At 41.1% G+C, this 21,838-nt stretch overlaps 1 protein-coding gene across 1 annotated transcript in view; it reads right to left on the minus strand.

The window, feature by feature from the left end:
• LOC146820941 (two pore calcium channel protein 1-like) overlaps positions 1 to 21,838 on the minus strand; it is a 653,069-nt gene that overhangs the window by 311,592 nt on the left and 319,639 nt on the right. Inside the window, exon 8 of the mRNA XM_085609765.1 lies at positions 7,725 to 7,851. Within this exon, the coding sequence (XP_085465891.1) occupies positions 7,725 to 7,851 (127 nt within the window). The remainder of the gene's footprint in view (positions 1 to 7,724; positions 7,852 to 21,838) is intronic.

The following is a 21,838-nucleotide window of genomic DNA, read 5'->3' on the forward strand; positions in this document are numbered from 1 at the left end:
ACAGGGGGTAATCGGAGGCAACTATCAGAAAACCCTCTAATTGTTCTTCCGCGTAAAAAAAAAGCGAGGCCGGGCCAAGCGATTCAGCTCCTCCGGTGGAGACAACGCAGGCGCCGAACCTCCATTAGTCACCGCCGGTGATAGAGGAAGCAAATATATCGGATGTGGTAAAATGACCGAAATTATTTACACTCCGGTATTAGTCCGGCATAATCCCTGGGTTTTTCCCCCCAGAGGTTCCCGGTAACTTGCAGGCAGGCATCGGCTTTTTGATGTGGTAGCTAGCGGGCGGATGGGAGAACAGCCGACTCGCGACCAGCTACTGACTGGCCGCCATGTTCCAATAATCTGTAGCTTTATCACATGTCCATGAGAAAGAGGCACTGCCTTTTCTATGGAGAATGTAGAATTATAGACTTTCAGGGTGAAATTCTTGGTGGAATTCAGTGGAGTATTTGTATGTCACTTTTATTTGCTAATGCTGTACAGTGTCAGCAAAATGTATTAGCATAGAAAATAAGTCTACGAGGCGAGACCTATTGGCTTTGTCAGTGTTTGTTGATGTGACAGATAAGCCACATTTGAGAGATAATTAGCTAGACGTCTCTTTGTTCAGTGTTTGTGTGATTAGGCCCACCAGCTTGCCTACATCGATATCTGATAGGCCTTGCAATGCCATATTTTTTCATGAGAATGTTTGGAAGAGTACAAAGGATGTCCTATACTTTTTGAGGGGTTGCAGGAGTTGCTTTATAATGGTTTTTCATTTGTTTCCATGCGAACTACTAAATTGTAGTTCTATTTCTTTGGTTTGTCCTCTTTTTTTGTTTGGAAAATTCTGGTCAGCCTGTAGGTCAAGTCTGCCTGTTTACTTGATGGTGTGGTCAAACACTTTTTATCGCATATTCAGATGGTTTGATGATTCTAGTGCCTATCAGCAAGTACTTAACATAGCATTACTTCACATGCCAATAATGTTGTTCCTTTGTACAGTGTTATATCCTCAGATTGGATAGTCTCTTTAACAGCATTGTCCCACTGCATTCCTTCAATCTGGACTAAAAAAATATATGTTCTTTGCAATATGATTAAATGAAAAAAGGAAACCTAGCGTTGCTGGGTTTTGTATTTATCATGTTCAACGCTCCTTCCCATTCATGTACAGACAGTGCTTTGGCACAATCTGTTTACCCTTATTATTTTATTGCTAAGTCTATCTTGGTGTTATCTTTCCTTATTACGGTGTATAGCCTGGCGACCACTTCCCTTTCCTGGTCTGCTAATGCAAGATCGTCAGCTTGAGTGATATAGGAGGAGTAGCTATAAAAGTACATGTATTGTGACAAGTATGCACAATACTGTTGAATACAGATAAAACAAACACACATATATATTGAAATACATATATATGTATATATTAATCTAGTGGCAGTTATAGTTAGGGCAGACTTTCCATAGGCAAGGCATTTTGTTTCTTAGTACCTTTTGTGCCATCAAAAAATCTGAAAGAAACTTTAAAAAAATAGTTCCTCCACATTGTCTCCATTACAGAAAGTTTTACCCTGATCCGTCGAGCGAAGACCAAGAAAAAGAGGGGTGGAGCCCCAAACCAAAACATTGATTTCCCATTTTATTACTATAGAAATGTTGCCCTCTGATATAGAAAACACTCAGGTGAGTAGAAATTCTCTAAATTTGCTAGAAAGTTGGAATTTTACTCATAAAGTGTATTTTTCATTATTTGGTGTAAATTTGTTCAGTAGATTTCAAGAAATAACAATTAAGAAGGTACTCGGGGTAGGCATGATGGGGTTATTCACCAGAAAAACGTAGTGATATTTAGACTGTTGGTGTTGATATATGCAATAATTGGTCAATTTAACGGGGACTGTTCATCGTGATTGACAGCCCACAACATGAACAATATGTTGTGGCAGCCATTACAGAACTCGGGGACAAGGGGCTACATGTAATAACATTAGGAATACCGAATTCCATATTGCGATTCTCATCGTCTCGCAATTTGGAAATCGTTATTCCTAATGCGTGAAACTCTTTTGAGTTTTACTAGCAAATCCTAGTGGGTCACAAATGGACTTACCTTTTGCATATTAATGAGGTAGGTTGCAATTTGCGACCTATTAGGAATCGCAGCCATCACAGGGATGGCCACCATGTCTGTGATTGCTTTTTGATAAAGCAATCTTCTCTTTTTTTTTTTTTTAAATGCAGACCGTTTTCCTTAAAGGTAAATGGAATGCATTCAAAAAGGAAAAAGGAAACTATGCAGTTCCATTTTCAAAGAGTAGGCAGTGGACCATGGGCCAACTGCCTGCTCTTAAAAAATATTTTTATTTACATTCTCGAAGGGGAAGGAGTAAAGTCTTACAGTTTTGAGACCGGAATATGGCAGCAACAGCAATACATGCCATACCGATTGGATATTTGGAAGGTACGTCCTAAACACGTCCCTTCCAAATAACGAGTTGCAAATGCAATTCGGCAACAAGTTACCAAATCGCATTTTGAATTTTGTACATATTAAAAAGTTTTTACAGTCTCAAATGACCCAATTCTGCGAATCTGGCAGCTTGTGACCAGAAAAATGCTTTGTACATCTGGCCCAAGGTCCCATCACCCTGAAAATGAACTTTAGAAAATCATCTACAGTGGCAGTCTGAGCATATCCTGTGCCCCAGAAGCACGTGGTGGAGTCTCAAAGGGAGATCCTCTTGATTTACTGGCCACAACATTTTGTGGCAGCCATTACAGGACTCTGGGCCATGATCCCTATTGAAATGCATTGTAGTGAAAACCTATATTTCTAAGTCGCAAAGAGGAACCAATGGAGGGTGATAATAGATTTTAGTCACAATTTAAAACATTTGTTGGTGGTAGTGTAGTAGTTTTAGGAATTACGGTGTATTCTAAGGTGATTCTACCCTGTGAAAAATGCTGATCCTCTCCTGGGATCTGATAAACCATGTTTGAGATAAAACAGTTTTCTCTCCCGATTTTCTCATAGAGATTATGGCATGTCCTCCAGATGCTAAAATGAGAACACTTTTTCTATAAGTTCACACTATCTTCCTCAGCCACATGAGAACAAAGTCTGATAATCTGGTATAGCATTTACTTCGAACAGTAAAACTTCCTGCCAGATGTTCTTCGATTGCTTGAAAAACAAAATTGGAACAACTAAAACACTAACATTTTGTATACACAACAAAACTGAAGCACTCCTAAACACCATTTAGTTGTAATAGAAGGGGTTGAATTTAAAGCCTTTCCTGAGGAGCAGGCTGAAGTAAATGAGAATCGAGAACTTAATGCAGTGGGCAAAAAATATAAGTGTGAGTATGGTTTTTTGGTAATTTGAGGCACAAAGTATTTTGAATGTGGTTAAAAATTAGTCAAAGAGGGCGATATCCTCATAAATACAACATGCCCTTTTCACATCTGTTTATTCACCCTATCATCTTCTCAGTCACTTAACAGTCCGTAATTGTAAAATAGTAAACTTTTGATAGACAACCTTTGTGCGCAGTTGTAGTTGGGCGCATGCAGGACTAGGTGCAGAATCTGGCCATAGGCCAGACCCTGCAGCCACCCCAGCTGCACATGGCCTAGGATCTTGAATAGCAGGAGTTGGACACTTGTGGAGGGTTGGACCCTAGGGCAATTAAGAATACGATCACAAAATTTAAGAATTCACTAAAAGAGTTCTATAACGTCAAAGGTAATTTTATTTCAATTAATAAAAACCATAATACATTACACAGATAAAAACATTAAAAAGTGTACTAATAACAGGAAAAACCTCTGTACGAAGCCAGAGGATGCCCGGCTAAACATCGCAAGGTTTGGGGCAAATGGCTAGGTCAGATAGAATAAAAACGCTCTACTCCATTAGCGCGGTCTATTGTGTGTGGCCTCATGGGATCATGGACTGTAAAGCATATTAAATTCCAAGGACATAATGTGGTTACTGCTTATCATCGCTGTAATGTGCTGTGTTTTAATTGTAAATTTTCTTTCACTTGAGTTCCTTCGTTTGAAAATCAATAAAATTGAGTATAAAAATGGAGTGTTCTAATGTATTGTGAATCCGTTTTTAACAATTTCATTTAAGCATCACAGAAGATCATATTATACTCTGTTTGCATGAAAGCACTATGGAGCCATCTTTACATTACACTCATCATACCTTTTGCTGTCAGTAGCTGTTCTGCTTTAAGATAAAATTTTATGAAAGCAGCTATTATTTGTGGGAACTCCCCTTTCATACAGAATAGTAAAGTGTGCCAACATGATCTAATAGCATACATATTAAAAAATCTTTTCAGTAAAATTGTTCTTTCCATTAATAAGATCGGGCAGATTGATAAAATGTCAAGCTTTCTTCATGTAATATGCAAAGTCTGCACCTTATGTTCAAAGGTTGTGGTTGCCATTTGGGGATGTATTCTAAGGTTTGGCATAAACCAAAACGTAACTGCAGTAGCTTGATTTTGTAAAATGATCTAAGTAGTACCGTAAGGTATTTCTGGGGATAGGGCTCCCTGTAAGTGTCAATCGTGATCCAGGCGTGCATGGATTCACTAAAAGAAACAAAGGTTAAATATTGAAAGGAGGCAAAAAATAATGTTAAAAAGCCAATAAACACTGAAATATGCTTCCTCTAGTTTTATAGCCTAGTCAAGTGCCTATAAATGGCACCCTATCATGCGCGGTTTATGATCTCACATACTATAATACTTAGTGGATGTTAAATGACATAACTGATGACATCACTCATTACATTTACAGAACAATATTGTTCAAATTACCAATTAATACTGTGGTCCCCAAGATAATATGAGAGGCCATAAGTAGGCGATGGGAGTGAAAGTTATAGTTAACGGACTATACTATAACTGGCTAATTTCAGTGTTTTTTTGTATTTTTTAACTTTAGTCCCTCCTTCATTTCAACATCTAACTATACCATCACTTTAACCTTTGTTTTTTCAGTAAATATTTATAAATTCACTGAAAGTAACAAAGGTTACAGGGACGTTATAGTTAGGTAGACATTTTCCCCACACAAAACCTTAGAAATTCAGCAGTTATAGTTATACTTACGTTAAGAAACTATAACTCGTGGCCTAAAGTTACTTTGATACTAGTTATAGTTTCTTCAGATGGTGTATGACACTGTTTCTGAGCAGTGCATGTAATTTGAAAATTAGTAGAAAGGTTTGTCTCTTCCAAGAGGTCTGTGGCTTATCATAAGAGTCTTGTATGGGCATTTATAAGCATAACCAAAAAAGGAGTTTGTTGGCGATTCCACCTCATTAACATCTTGATTCATTATCTGAAGCACATGTTAGGGGGGTCTAGCCTTTATGCATATTCTCAGCATTATTTTCTTGGCAGTAAGTCTGTGAATATTGTGACTAAGTCCCACAATTGCAAGTTACAATATGTTAGAGTGGAGGATGTTTTAGCTTGTCTTTATGTCAGTCTGCGACTCCATCACCAAAGGAAAATCAGGTCTTTTGCACAATTGCAGAGCAGTGAAAATGGGGCAGCTATGGCGAGTATGTCAGAATATTGTTAACATATATATTGTGACATAAATATCATTTACAAAAATATTGCTTCATCTGGTGTTGATGTTATACTAACTCCAATTGAGGGATATTTTTATTAAAAATATTTAGGACACATTTTTGTCAGACGATATCAAGGAACAATATGCAGGAACCATACCACAATAGCTGATGGAATGAGAGATGTACTGTCTATAGATAGATATGCTACAGCTCTCTATTTGTTATAACTTTCATTAATCACAAGTGGAGATGAGAATGGCATGTGGTATAGTTGTAAACTGAGCCTGGTACTCCATCTCATGAGCTGGGTGGGAGAATATCACATTCACCCTTTGAATTCTGAATTGTTTTGAAGGTTGTATGTCAGAATATCGACAAAAGAAACATTGTGCTCCAACCAAAATATCATGGAGGAAAGTGCATGTTGGTAAGAATAGATTACCTTGTAGATTTTTGGGTTGTCAATATTTTTTCCTACAATATTTCAGAAGCCTGATCTTAAAATTCGGTATTTATGTACCGTATCATGGTGAAACACAAAGTTCTAGCCCGCCCACAAAACAAAAACAAATGCTAATTAAATGTAACAGCACATTAAGACAAGTGTTTCTACTACATAGTTTCATATCAATCTTGTACATACATGCTTACCTACATTAAGGATGACTATTATTGTCTTACTAAGGGCTCGATTACAAGTCTTGTGATTCACGAACTGCCAGACTCACTGGGGCGCGGGGGTGGCAGTCTTCCGACCGCCCTATTACAATAAAGGCAGTCGGACCGCTATTGCCCCTCTGCAGCCACCAAGGAACCACCATTCCTTGGGAGTGGTGCGGCGGTGTAGAGGCAACAATATGCTTGGTGGGACCAGTGAGGTCCCACCAAGCATATTATAAGTTTCCTCTCCCCCACGGGTTTCAGGCGGTTCCTCCTCCATGAAAACCGTAGCAGAGAGGAAACAAAGGGGACCCTACGGAACCGCCTGTAGGCCAAGGGGTGCCTGAGCCCCCCCTGTATGAATGCACCCTTAGTTCCTGCACAGCATGGACTTTATAGACCATGCCGTGCAGGAACCATTTTTGGCGTACCCATTGAGGTGCCCATTTTCTGAGGCACCGCCGTGGGAATGAAAAAAAAACCCATGCCAGCCCCAAGAAACACCACACACGATCGTGGCGGGACACGGTTGATTTCTTTGCCGCCCTACGCTGGACAAACCATGATTCCATAGTACCCGAGCTTTCGCTTTTGCCGGTCGGATCCCAACTTCATCCACATCGCCGATGTCCCTCCCGACACGGCCCCTTATCAAGCCACTTATCCTTGTCTCCAGACACACCAATTACAGTTCAACACGCTGAATCCTTCGGCAGCGCCAATGTCTCTTTAGGCACAGCTTTCTTCACCACCCCAGCACCGTCCAATTTATGCCAACCCGGTCCTGAAGATGATCCTAAATCACTGGATTGAAACGTCGTCGACCTCACAGCGCAATTGATGGCGTTTACCTCCTGTGGTTCAAAAGAAACTGTTCTCAAATGGTCTACATAAATTGCGCATTATTGATTTGAACCACAATATTCACTGTATATATTTTCACTATTGAACCTTACGCCGTTCCTTGCTGGTATCACATTGTCACTTGCGTCGCCACCCGTTGTGTCACGAACACAATTGAGTACCAAGTACAATTCGGGTTGTTCACGCAAATTAGTTTTGCCTACAGTGCGGTCACAACTGTAATTCTCCTTTGTTCTTTGTTTCCAAATATATGATGCCTTGCACACATTCTTAACAAAAACCTACTGAGAGTCTCCTTTTCTTTCATGTAATGTATTACACATGCTTATCTAACTGTCCTGCCTAATGATACCAATTGAGAAATTGTTGTTTATTTCACAGACCCAAGAAACAATATAGCGGGCGGCCCGACCACGGGTTGGGCGGTGCAGCGGTGTGGCAGACCAAGAAACGCACCCCCAAACTCATAATCAGGCGCTAAATGTCTTATTAATAATACATTTTACTGAGAAAATAATGACCACATTAGCCCCTCTTCTATTAAAATTAAACGGCAGCCGTACACCAAGAGAGCATTTTTTTTAGGCGTTTCAGTCATAATTACCTTTAGGTGCTTCTTGTAGTTGTTGTACACAACAGCTAGGAACACAGACATAAATATGTAAGTGTTGATTATAATGTAGGCTATGAAGAAGAGACAGTACCACCAGTTATAATCGAAAGCTGGCATCCTGAAAAGTAAACAAATAAATGTTAGTACTACTTCTTACTTATGAATCAACAATATTTTCAGAGCGAAAGCAGCTTGAGGTTAAGTGCCCAGTATGGTAATGTCAAAGATCCTTCTTTGTGTGAATGTGAGTAGGAGCACTACAGGAAGGACTGTCCATGGTATGGGAAGAGTGGATCTGTTTGTGGCAGCTCTCAGTGGGTAATACTTTCTGCTTCTTAAAGGAATCATGTGATCTTGTACACATCAGTGGGATCATGGTCTTTTTTCCTACTGCCTGTTAACAAATACAAGTGATAATATGCTAGGTGAGAGGTTGAAATTGACTTGACCAAACAGGTATAAGAAGTGGCCATCTTAGTAATGACAGTCCTCAATGGCCAGGTATGGAGAGCCCTTTCATTGTAGCCAAAAGGGACAGTCATAAATACTGCACAGCCACAAAGATATTCTGGCAGTACGAGCAAAATTACAAACCATGGCACTTTATTTCCAGTTTATACCTGGGATTAAGAATTACAAGTTAAGGCTGAAGGCTCGTATTATGCTTCCAATCTTGTCATTTGTTTTTCCAGCAGCCAAGTTACGAAAGACTACATATCCCATCAATCCAACTAACCAATTAAAAGAACAGCAACACCAAATACGGAACACGCTGAAGTCTGTATTCGTCCTAATGAGAAAACAATGCCTCTTAAGAAAGGGAAAGGTATGTTGGTGGAGGTGAAGGAAACAGACACAGATGTGAGAGGAGGAAATTTCAGTCAGTAGAATTTCTTTTTGTTAAAATGCAACATTTCCTGCAGTTTGTTTGATTAAAATTAGTAGGCATACTTTAATCGTTGGGAAAAGTTTCCATTTGAAATGAAAGAACAACAAAGAGAATGATTAAATTAAATTAAAAGACACCACCTCAAAGTGAAAGCGCTATCAATGCAAATCTAAAACAGAAAGAAACACTGTTTCAGAATGAGATTTTTTTTGTCAAATGTGGCAACCTATCTAGAAATAGCCCCAAAGCGCAGTATATGTATATATTTGTTTAGTTTCATATAGCGCAAACTTGACCCGAGACATCGGGTATCAGAGCGCTTTACATGGGCACCAGTTTCGTTACAGATGGAGACATTCATTTTTGATAGGCATTGGGAGATTAAGTGATTTGCCCAGAATCACAGGATGTTGAGCATCGTTGCCGAGACTCAAACCCGGTTCCCCAGCTTCGAGGTCGACTGCTCTAGCCGTAAGGCTACATCCTCTCCTCCAGAGATGGTTCACTCCTCCAAATCTTATTTGTTAAACGCAAAGGGTAAGCTATTCAGACTTTCCACACTGCACGGTACCTCACATTAGATAGAACAAGTCAAAATCCAAAATAATGGGAAGAATCCTCTATATGAATGCTACCTATCAAAGGACAAAGTTGAATCCTGCTTATCAAATGTTTCTCTTGCCAGCACCCACTTCTCCAACATGCACTATCTCTTATTACCCTCCAAATGCTAAATCAAATTATCATTCTATCCCTATTTACACCACCCCCAGACCATAACTATTCCTACCCACCTAATTATCCTGCTCACCTTACTATACATTTGCATGTTGACATAAAACTACTAGTTGCATTGACTTTTCAAACCCCCCTAAATTAAATAATTGTGCATCTACGCTTTAATCACTCTACCTACCCAATGTATGCTAAATCTCCCCTCAAGAACATAGATTTAAATCTTGAAACGCATATGCATAGTATTGTTTCAAGAAGGAATCAAATGTGTCCCAGGATGCTGACCTGCATATATCTGTAAGACAATGTTTTTATAATGCCACCAACACTCTTGTATTATTCATAGAGGGTCCCAAATGCCATTGTAATCCCTGCAGGGGAGTATCATGCATAAAATAAGCCAGAGAGTGAAAGAACGTTTTGAGCCAGAGGCGTAACACAGGCACCTAATCCTCAGAGGGCCCCCTTTCAGCCAGTGCTTAATTTGAGCAGGTTGTTTCCAGTGCTCGGCTCCGGTACTAATGACAGCAGCCACCTGGTGGCGCTGTTTGTGTAATTTTGAGATAAGCAGAACAATAGTTGTTTGTTAATTCAATAGACATTAAAAAATAACGAATTCTTGCTGTCCAACTTATTATTATAGCTTTGTGGGGTCCAACAGTCAGAATTATCACAATAGTAGCAGTAGTGTGTTGGTTCGTATTGGCTAGTACTGTCATTGGCAGTGCTAGCAGTGGCAAGGGGTGGTTCAAGCTGCAGTGGCCGCTTGACGAGGACCCTGGCACTTTGTTTTTTTTTACAAATTAAGCACTGCTTTCAGTTCAAGGCCAATGAATATCTTTGCGATATAGGAGACTCAGGGGTCGCTCATCACACTCTGCCGGGGTTAGGGGCGTAACAGGGGATGTCATCATTTTGCTTAATACCTCTGTCTTGACCAATTGTACCTAGCGTGGAATCACAAGAAAATGACAAATAAAACCTTGACTAAAGTTTTAAGCTTACGTATGATGTTGAGTGACTTGGAGAATCGAGGCAGAAATGTAGAACAGAGTTCTTTTTTCCACATCCCTTAAGTGTTTACAATTCGGACTAAGCCCAAAAGCAAATACCAAAGGTGACCAGAGTGAGAGATTATGTACATTTTAGTATCAAAATTAAACAAGGGTATCAATGAACTATATGGATCCGCATGAATGTCTCACACTAGCAAAGATGTGCGGGAAGAGACTACAAGCAGAAGTGCGTAAACCATAGGACTGAAAGGGCAGGTGCTTCTAGATTGAAACCAGCAAACAGCAGAAACACCACAATGCCTGCAGAAGCACTGAAATCACAAGGATTCAATCAGTAGAGAACTTAGGGCAAGATGTACAAATGGCCAGATCCAATTTTTACAATGTGAAAAAAGGCAAATTGCGATTAGGTAAATTGTTATCGAATGGCAATATGCATTTTCTGCCAAATACCGATTCAGTATTTGGGAAGGACGTCCCTTCCAAATACCAAATCAGAATGGTATGCCTTAATGTCGTGCGACCAAGTTCCAGTTGCAGAACAGTAATACTTTAACAACAGATTAACACGGGAGGTAACCCATTCACAAAGGGGAAGGGGTCCTTTGGGAACCAATTCCCCTTTCAGATATTTTTTAATAGCAGGCAGTGGTCCCACTGCCTACTCCTAAAAAATGAAACTGCAAAGTTTCATTTAAAAAAAAACAAAAAAAAACATTTATCCTGTGTTCCTTTAAGGAAAACAGACTCCTTAAAACAAAAAACAAATGATTGCTTTATTAAAAAGCAATCACAGAAATGGTGGTCTGCTGACTTCAGCAAGCCACCATCCCTATGATGGCTGTGATTCCTAATGAGTTGAAAACTGCGACCTACCTCCACTGGCGTGACGAAAGTTGAGGGGGCCCCCCTTCAAGGTACATGAAGGGGCAACCACTTAGTATTTAAGATGGAGCTCTCAGGCCTGAGAACAGTGCTGAGGGGGCACCCTGCAGGCCTGTGTTACGTCCCTGCCTACCTCATTAATAGTTATGATGTAGGTTGTTTTGCGAGCCCCAAGGAATCCCTAAACGCAACTCAATGTGTTTCATATATTAGGAATACCAATTTCCTAATTCTGATTTGTTGCCCAAAAATAATTCACTCAGCCGAGATGATAGGGTGACCTTGCACCTTCCACCGGAGTGTTGCCCTTATGTGGCAATTCTCACTAGTGTTCCCCCGCTGCAGGATGGTCAAAAGGAGTCACAGACTGAGCTGAAAAACAAAGTTTATTATTGGTTAACCCAGAATACCAATTTACCTAGCATCTATTATCGGGATATTCTGTACCTAAGGCGGGTAGGCTGGGTTGGTCCGCTGGCAAAGTCCCTCGATGGAGTATTGTTATAAATTGCAGATCTCCATCTTTGGCAGGATATCTGGTTGGTAGGGGTCACAATCACTTGGGTTCTTTTATAGACATCTTGACTATAGAGGAGTGGGTATCCTAGCTAACAGGCCCACCACACAGATGACCGCTACACATAGGGAGGTTTCCCTTCTGGAATTTAGCAACAGATATCAAGTACTGTCTGATTTAGATTCCCAAGATTGACCACCAATAGCATCGATCACACCATCAATAATTCCTGAGGAGCCACATGCTACGCAGCTGGAGGTAACCCCAGAATATCCTAGTAATAATGTTGTTTCATCAGGGGACCCAATTAGAAAGAATAGACATCATCAACAAACTGAATCCATGGAACAAATTAACAGGGGTCAAGTACAGGCACCCTCATTCAATTCTTAAGATATGAAAATCCTATCATGGTATCAGGTATAAAAACTAAGCTAATTGATCCTGACTGGTGCAATCTAGTAGATGATTTTCACATATGCCTACTGCAGGAGACTTGGGCTGTAGGGCAAGTGCACAGGGTGGGGTTTACCACATATAGTATCCAAGCTACGCAGTCAACAGTTGGTCGCCCTGCCGGCGGCCTTTGATATGGGTCAAAAACACATTGGCATGCAAAATTAAGATGTTAAACATCTGCTCAGAAGAAATACTTGGGATTGAACTGTGCTCGCTAAAAGGGAACACTCAAGTTGGGTTATTTAATATATATAACCGCTTTGGTAGTGCCCACAAGCTTTCCGAGACTATAACAACACTTACCAATTATCTTGACACCCTCAAGGGGAACCATCGACTGATAGTTGCAGGTGATTTTAATATAACATATGAACCTGTTGACTACATACAGGACTTACTAGCAAAAGGAGATGAAGCCAGAGGGATCGCAAAGCTCCAGATACCACCGTTCAAGAAGCGTACTAGGGTTGGACAAGAGATTCTTTCATTTACTATTGACTATGGGGTACGAGCCTGCAATGGTAGGACATGCTCTGATAAAGAAGCACGTCATACCTTCAAGAGGGGTGACAGAAAAAGCAGAATTAATTATATTCTTGTTGATCTCGAATTATAGGCAAATGTCAATGACATGGTCATACTAAACCGGGAAGACAGCGACCATAACGCTTTGGTTCTCATACTGTCTGGTTTATCACTATTATATGGTCAGCCCCAGTACAACAGCACCCCAATAATTACTAGTAATAATGATAAAAGAGTCCAGTGGCCAATGATACTCGCCGATCAAACAGCTCTGTCAAAAATGTATTCAGAAGTAGAGCAGGTCCTCCCAGGCTTGAGTAATACTGATAATAGCAAAGATGACATTCTGGCCATATTCTTACAATTAAACGCCACACTCAGACCCTTCTTTTAAAGACAGTGTAGAAAAGCCCAACCAGCTCATAGAACTGCTCCATGGTTTAACGAGGCTTGTAAAACAGCAAGGGATGATCTATTCATAGCAGTGAGGTCAAGACTCCAATCAGATATTAATGATTATAGGAAGCTCTATAAAATTGCTCAAAATAAGGCCCAAAGAGACTGGGAATTTGAAAATTGGCGAATGCTTGTGGAGGCTTCAAGACAGAAGAGTAGCCAATTGTTTTGGCATCTTCTGTCCAAAGGGTCACCTAGATTAGAAGCAGCAAATGATTTCCACATACAGGCCCATGTGTGGGAAGAGTACTTTGAATACTTATACGCAGGACAGGGTGAGGCCTCTGATCTGGGTCTACAAAATAGATCTTTAAACCCGACTTCACCTGAGGAGACTGTCATTACTCTAGAGGAAACAATAACAGCAATAAAATCACTACAGCAAGGGAAAGCCCCGGGACTGGACAAGCTTCTGGGAGACTTGTATAGGGCAGAGCCGAAAATATGCAGACCTCTACTACAAGTGGTTTTTAATACCATCCTGAGTGGAAGAGAGATACCGGCGTCCTGGAGAGGCGCCAAAATCATCCCCATATACAAAAAAGGGGACAAAGGTTCTCCTGAAAATTGCAGGCCAATCAGCCTTATAGATGTCTCCCAAAAACTTTTCTGCAAAATCGTCCTGAATTGGATCCAAAATTGGATTAAGGACAATAATGTCCTGTCAGATCTACAGGCAGGCTTTAGGGCATCCACCAGCACAATTGATCAAGTCTTCAGATTTCTTATGCTCATATAGAAGGAAGTGACTGTGGGCAGAGGTCATCTGTACGTTGTGTTTGAGGACTTAAAACCAGCTTTTGATTTGATCGATCGCACCCAACTGTGGTCCACTCTGAAAGATATTGGCCTCCCACCGTACTTACTTAATATTTTGATTCGATTGCACCATAATACCTTTGCAAAGGTTAGGTGGAATTTGGATGGAAGTCTATCCAAGGATATAAGGATATATAAAGGCGTAGGTCAAGGCTGTGTTCTGGCCCCAACATTGTTCACTCTTTTTATTAATGGGTTAATAGGAGAGCTGTTTAATTGTGGCGGCGATCCCCCAAAATTAGCAGGCAGTGTATTGCCCCGTCTGCTTTTTGCGGATGATACCCTACTTTTAGCCTGGACACCTATAGGGATTCAGAACCTCCTGAACAAATTTGATAAAGCCTGCATAGACAGGGGATTAGTCATACATTGTTCAAAGACCAAATATATGACATTTAATCCATATAAATCACACAAAGGTAAAATAATGCTACATAGTCAGGCCCTGGAGCAGGTTAGGTCGTTTGATTACCTAGGTGTACGCATCAGTGATAAGCTGGCTTGGTCACCACAAATCGAAAAAAGCACCTTGACCCTCCAAAATGCCGATTGTGCTATAGTTTGAGGGCTAGAGCTTCCCTGTTACGGACACTTTCTCCCATTTTAGAACTCCATAGGGCAAAAGGTTTAGGTGCAGCCTTTTATGGGGCAGAGTTATGGGGGCTGGAAAATCTGAAAGACTTGGTCCTTGCCGAAAACAAATTCATTAGGGAAATACTGAATCTCCCTGTAAACATTCCCCTCCTGCCACTTAGACTCGATCTAGGCCTTAGACCTATCAGTCATTTTGCTATTCTCAGGGCGCTTTTGTTCTGGGTTAGGATTTGGACTAGTGACACTCAGGTCCAGCTGAGGAAGGCCCTGGCAGATCTAATTGCTCTGCAAAGACAAAGAGGTCGCATTAAATGGCTTAATATGATTAAGGATTGGTTTTTAAAGCTGGGGTTGAGGCCCCTATGGGAGGACCCAGGGTCTATAAGAAAATCAATTGTTCCCCTAATTAAAAAAAGGTTCTGGAAGTTCACAGACTGGCAAAGTATAGAAAGTCACACGCATGGCACCTTAACCTCTAGTTTTCTAGATTTTAAAGGATGTGTTGGTTTTTAACCGTTTATGGATGCCATTGAACGACCCCAGGCAAGAGCCCTATATATCCAATTTAGGTATGGTTCATTGCCTCTAAATTCAAGAAAAAGTACTTGGGAAAATGCATCTATACTGCCAGTATGCCCCACCTGTCAAGCTTCCCCTGAGGCCCTTGTACATTTTCTATTTCTTTGTCCGACCTATGTTGATCATCGGAAAAAATGGATTTTGCCTGTATGTCGTTTATTATGCTTCACACATCCAAATGATGCATTAAGAATTTTTATGTCTGATACTACCAGATGGCTGGTTTTTGCTATCTCAAGATACTTACTGTTTGCTTGGTGGAAGAGATCAAAACTAACCAAAAATGCATCTGTGATCAACTCATAATAATGGAATTGTGCCATGAATTGTTTTTAATATGACAAAATATTGATTGCTTTCAAAACCAATAATGTTGCAATTTATGCTATGGGAGGTTTTAAAGTAATTTTATCTTAAAATGATATATTGTACTGTAATTTTAGCGGTTTTACTTATATGATGTGTTTGATATTTATGATGTAAATGATCATATATTTGATCAAAATAAATATATATATAATTCTGATTTGGAGAGAATCTTAATCAGGAAGTCGGTATTCCTAACATTTGTACATCTGTCCCTTAACCACAGCAGGACCTCTGTTATGCCCGCTATATACCAGAATGGGCAGAGTTTTAATATCAGCAGCTCTTTATATATTGAAGATGCTGTTACCCCAGAAACGAAACTGGTTGAGAATATAAGACACCAATATGTGATGTCACTGTCACACTGAATAACAGATGAGTAGGAAGAAGAACTATGGGGAAGATACATTCCATATTTCTGTCTGGGTCAAGGAAGGTGTATTACTGGACATACACACTCACATGTATCTAAGGCACAGCTGTGGGTGATGTAGCCGTTGACAGAAGCTTCAAAAATATAGATGCACCAGTACACAATCATAACTCCTGCCATGAGTCGTGAATCTCTTCTAGAATCACACACAGCTAAAAATCACCCCTCTGCCCGTCCAAAATCCCTCTGCCGGCCCTTGAGTAATGCTTCTAACACCCTACTGTAATCTGTTTTGGGATGGAGTCATCTCTTACGTTCCTGTTTGGGACAAGAGTACTCTGATGGTTCCCAGTACTTACACATGCTCCTGCTCCCACATATCTATTCCTCCAGGTGACAGTGGCCACACGGGATCCTCCTTTATTTGCCCAAGTGTAGACGATACGAAGTCATAGGTAATATGACATAATACATAAGGCTGGGGTAGGCTCCAACTCATTTACTTGTATGAGAATGTGCACCTACAAACGCTGAGCTCTACTACTATACCACTGGCTCAGTTTCCCAGGTAGTCGAGGTATAGTGACATCACCACCTGTGTAAAACCTCTCTCCTTTAACTTCTTTGACCTGCAAATGAACAACTGTTTCAGGTTGGGATTCTTCTCTCTGGGCATTCTGTTCTGTACTGAACCTTTGTTCACCTAAAACACTTTGCCTATGTTCCTTTCATGCTGTCCTGTTTCTCCAGCAACAAAATCCTTGCTATCTTGTAATGTAGGTTCCTTTTATTTTGCTGCTACTGACTGGGAAAGTGTGCCCCCTCTCCTACATTTGTGGACTACTTAGTTTGTCCTCTTATCCTGGCTTACACATAATAGCCGATCACAAACTTTGTATCGTGTTAAGGAATGTTATAGCCTTAGCTGATCACCCAACTGTGAGTACTCTTCACACCAGCGATTAACTCATCAGAAGAGCAGTGATTATATGTAGGCATATTGTGCCCTTCGTAGAGGAGGAACATGTTTGCCCATTCCCAAACGCAAGGGCAAACAACATACTCAAAAGGGCATTTTCTTTAAATATTCCAGAATTATGCAAGAAGCCTGGCCCTTGGTGTGGCTAATTCTCAGAAACGCAATGTGGTAGCAATTCAGTACACTGGATAAAATAATCGAATATGGAGCAAAAACAATCACAATACCACACTGAAAGAACAGGGCAACAAAGGGAACTGTAGACCTAAAAAGAAGAACTAAGTATAACGAATGCCTAGGAGAGAACCTCGCAGAGAACTAATACAGGAGAACATGGATACATGTTTAATGGTTATCTAGAAATACTAGGTTTAAAGTAATAAAATTCATTTACAAACTCTGACCTCATTGCCTGCCGCCACCACTGTCGAAATTGCTGCTACCATGAAGACCATCCACTCGGGGGTTCCATCTGACACTCGCCCCCAGCATATCTTCACCAAAAGACTGCGGACGATCAGCAAAGGACTAACACTCATCCTCAACACCTTGATCAACTCTGCCACATTCATGGACACTTGGCCACCATCATTCCCCTCCTCAATAAACCATCCACTGACCCAGTCACGCTATCCAACTACAGAACAATTTCCCCCTACCATACCTGGCGATGTTCTAAGAGAAATTAATCAACCAACACCTCACCGACCACCTCAGCAACCAACAATTCCTCTACACCAAGCAGTCCAGATCCAGGCCCAACCACAGGACAAAAAAAGCACTCATTATCGCAATAGACGACATCCACATGATACTGCCACATATGATATCCGCATAATACTTGACAGAGGAGACACAGTAGCCCTCATTTTCCTTGACCTCTCTGCAACATTTGACATGATATCACCGCTCATTCTCATCAGGCATCTGCGTGAGCTTATCATCCAAGGTTCCTCTCTCTATCACGTTACTCCTAGGATGCTAGCAAACGCATATGGGGAGTGCCTCGGGGTTCATTGCTCAGCCCCACCCTCTTCAATGCATACATTATCCCTCTGCCCAACATCATCAGTGCACACACCTCTCCTACGCAGAAGACATGCAGCTCGTATTCTCCCTCTCACACAAGACCACTAACATAAAAGAAATAAACTCACTGCCTGACCGAAGTCGCTAACTGGATGAAAACCGACTGTCTCAAACCTGAACACTGACAATACAGAAGTAGTTATGTTCAGCAAGAACACCTCACGGGACTCCAACAAGTGGATTTTCCTTCCCTTTCAATATTTATAGGTCACCCCTAAGGTAGGCCCCAACCACCCAGAGGGCAAGTGCATTGTATTTTAAAAAGTAGGACATGTGTGCTTACGTTTTACATAGCTTAACAGTGAAAAACTCCTAAAGTCATTTATCACAGTTGCAAGGCCTATCTCTCCCATTGGCTAACCCTGGGTTCATTTATCACATTTAATAAGTGCTAACTTTGTATTGGGAGCAGATAGAGATATTCTGTTTACACTCAAATTAATTGTAATCTAAACCCCTCTTTAATGGTGAAGTTGGATTTTAGGTTACATTCCTGAAAATGCCACTTTTGGAAAGTTGGCATTTACTTGTTCTAACTATTTGTATCTTCTGCCGGTATACTGGGTCACACAACTGTGAATGGCTTTGCTGTTGGGGTTTGAGTATAACTCCCAGACAGTGGCACAAAGGGGACTAGATATGGGCCACCATGTCAGGATGACTGGGGTGGAGATATGCCATGCCCTCCTTACACTTCAAAAACCTTACACCCAGCACACACAAAGGACCCTGACACCACCTACTGCCACCGTGAACAGTTAGTTTGGAGCCTTGAAAGGGAAGGGAAGAACTTTCCAGAACCAAATTTGGAGGTAGGATAGGGGTTTCCCTTACACTCAAAGGCTGGCGCCAGGAATAAATATTGGACCTTCTGCGCTACTCATCAGTAAACTCCGTGACCTGTGGACATTTCAGAAGGATTGCCCTGCCACCAGAGGACTAACCTGCTGCTACCAGAAGTGTGCTGTGCTGCCTGAGGATTGCCTTCCTCTCTGAGAAGGAGACTGGACCCAATTCCTTCATCCCAGGCTACCCTGAGTGACTCAAAGGGTCAGTTGGCTGACCTGTCTGAGCTACAGAGACACAACAAGCTCCAGAGGCCTCCCTCCAGCTGCCCAGCTATAACTGGACCTCTCTGAGTCTGCTGGCCTCTGCTGGAATGAGTCCCTTATTCCCAAGTGTTGCCTCCCCAGGTCTTGGACCTAGGATGAACTGGTTCCAGGAAGAACTCCTCCTTGACTAACTAAAAGTTTCATCAAATCTGGTGTGAAGCCTCGCTGTATGGCTGAAAGCTTTATTGGAACTGACTCCAAGTGATGCAAAGCTGAGCTGCATAACTGCAAACTTCATCTGGAACTTATGCCAAGATACACAAAGCTATGCCAAGCATCGCCACACAGCTACAAGCTTCGTCAGAACTGATACCGAGTGACCAAAATCTAACATGGCAGATCTTTCTTTCCCTAGGTCAAGTTCTGGGTAAAACCCCTGGGGTATGTCAAGGGGAATGTGAAACTCCCCCTTTTAACCAGTTCTGAAACAGGATTTCCCCTCACGGAGATTGGTGCCACCCTGACTATCTGGGCAATGGAAAGGGCAAGCCTAGGTGTGAGTTACATCTTCCTGTGAGCCATTCACGTTTCTTTACAAGGGGGCCAGCAGGCTGTCAGGTCAGAGTTGGTATTAACTCTGAAAAGGCCACAAGAGGTTTTAGGCAGAAATAGTGACTTTCTAAACTCACTATCTTTGAAATAGACAAAATTAAACTTTAGTATTAAGTTGGACTTTGTTTCTAGTTATTGCAACTCTGATGTAAGCTTTATTAATTGTAATACGTGATTTATATGGCACAACCAGCCTTCCTACAGGAAAAACAGGTTTGGGGCATTTTCACTGTAAGGACATGTAAAAACATTAAATATATATGCCCTGCTTTCAAATGACAAGCACCCTGCCGCCTTGGGGCTGGTAAGGCACATTTTATGGGTGACTTGCGACTATTTAAAAGGAAGTTTTAGGTCAGGTAATTGGGTGATTTTGCCAGGTAGAAACGGCAGTTTTAAGACTGCTCACCTAGGCTGCTGTGGCATGCTTAGGGTCATGCTTTGCATGGTCACTTTAGTGGCAGCACAATAAGTGCTACAGTCCACTAGTGCCAGTTAACTTACAGGCCCTGGGCAGAGGGAGTACACTATACTATTACAGGTAAGTTACATGTACCAATCATGGATTTGAATCAATTTGACAAGTTTTAATGGGTCCGAGCACGTGCACTGGGGTCTAGTTAGCAGGGTCCTAGTGTACAGCGATCTAAAACAGCATCGGTCAAAAAGTGGGGGTGGTCACGAAAAAAGAGGCATTTTCTTACAAACACAAACTGCAAGCAGTTTGGTAATTAATGATTTCCAACAATGTATTGATGAATGAGTACCAAGAAATGACTATATGTGTGGGGAGCAAAAAAGCCCTCAGGGATTTATACATAATACATTTTGGGTGGAAGGTCGTGGCATTTGTCCTAAACCATAGTTGCAGACAGACAATTAATACAACAATCAGGAAAGAAAATAGAATGAATTAAATAAAGGGGTTTTAGCTGTTGAGCAATGTTGCTACCGGAAGGTGTCCTCTGCTGTAAACTCAGATGGGTTCAGTTGCTTGTGAAAAGCTTGTGAAAAGAACCAAAATCTGAGTTAGTTCAAAAATAATCAGGTTGGGGATTCCTACTGCCACACCAGATTAATAGAGCAATAGTTCCTGGTGTGGAAGAGGAAAGGGATCACAGTCACCTTTTTATAGTAAGGGAGGGATATTGTATCCTTAACCTCAACAATGCCCCGAGTTGGTTGACTAGAGGCGCAACATATGAACCTACGAACATGGAGACAAAATGGGATACTTTTGCATGGGACAACAATCCAGGCATTTGGATGGGGTTGATATAAAGCCTATAATTTTCCTATGAGAGCACATAGGAGAAAGAAGGATTTTCATACTATGAAAGGAGCCTGTAACAGGCTCACAGAATAATTAGTAGGGATGTTGTGTAAAGGGTCTTACAACGTATCTCAGATGGAAGATTAAATGTGGGACAAAAGAGAAGTTGGATGCCAATGTCACACAGGCCAAAGTGGAGGAAGTAAGCGACAGGTGTAGAGGATTATTAAGAATCTGATTCCTAATGAAATGGGTAATTTTAAACATCTATTATGAACCCCAAGATGCCTCTTAGGGTGAAAGTGTGGTAAAAACATACAGGATTTACAGAGGTTTTTGCAGGGATTTGGAAAGGGATAGGAGTGAATACATCGATTTTTGCCATGTGCAAGCAACACACTGACAGTCCTAGCCAAACTGAGGAAGGCCATTATTATGGTTCTCCATAAGAAATTCATGTGGGTGGAGGAGTGTGTTTTCATGCAGGTTAATCCTCTTCATAGACATAGAATCAAAATGTTAGCAGATGTCCATTTAAATACATAGGTTAGTATGGCCAGTCATATGCTAGACAGAAATCCCAGTGGCGTTATTTCAAATGGGTAGCTCAAGTTGACCCTGTGCAATCTCTATAATGGAAACAATAGGGCTAAAATAGTGAGGGGCCCTTATTGATATTGGACCCAATTTACAATGATTTGGGCACAATTTACTCTTGCAGTACCCTGGATTACTTATGATTTCCAGGAGTAAGCCAGCAGTAAAGTCAGGAGTACTTATGAAATTCAGTTGTAAGCCAGACGTACTACAATAGTTACTCATATCTATTCAGAAGACAATATTTGTGAACCACAATCTGTATGTGCAGTGAATGAGCTCAACTC

The sequence above is a fragment of the Triturus cristatus genome, chromosome 6 (genome assembly GCF_964204655.1).
Source record: "Triturus cristatus chromosome 6, aTriCri1.1, whole genome shotgun sequence".
Classification (NCBI taxonomy): domain Eukaryota; kingdom Metazoa; phylum Chordata; class Amphibia; order Caudata; family Salamandridae; genus Triturus; species Triturus cristatus.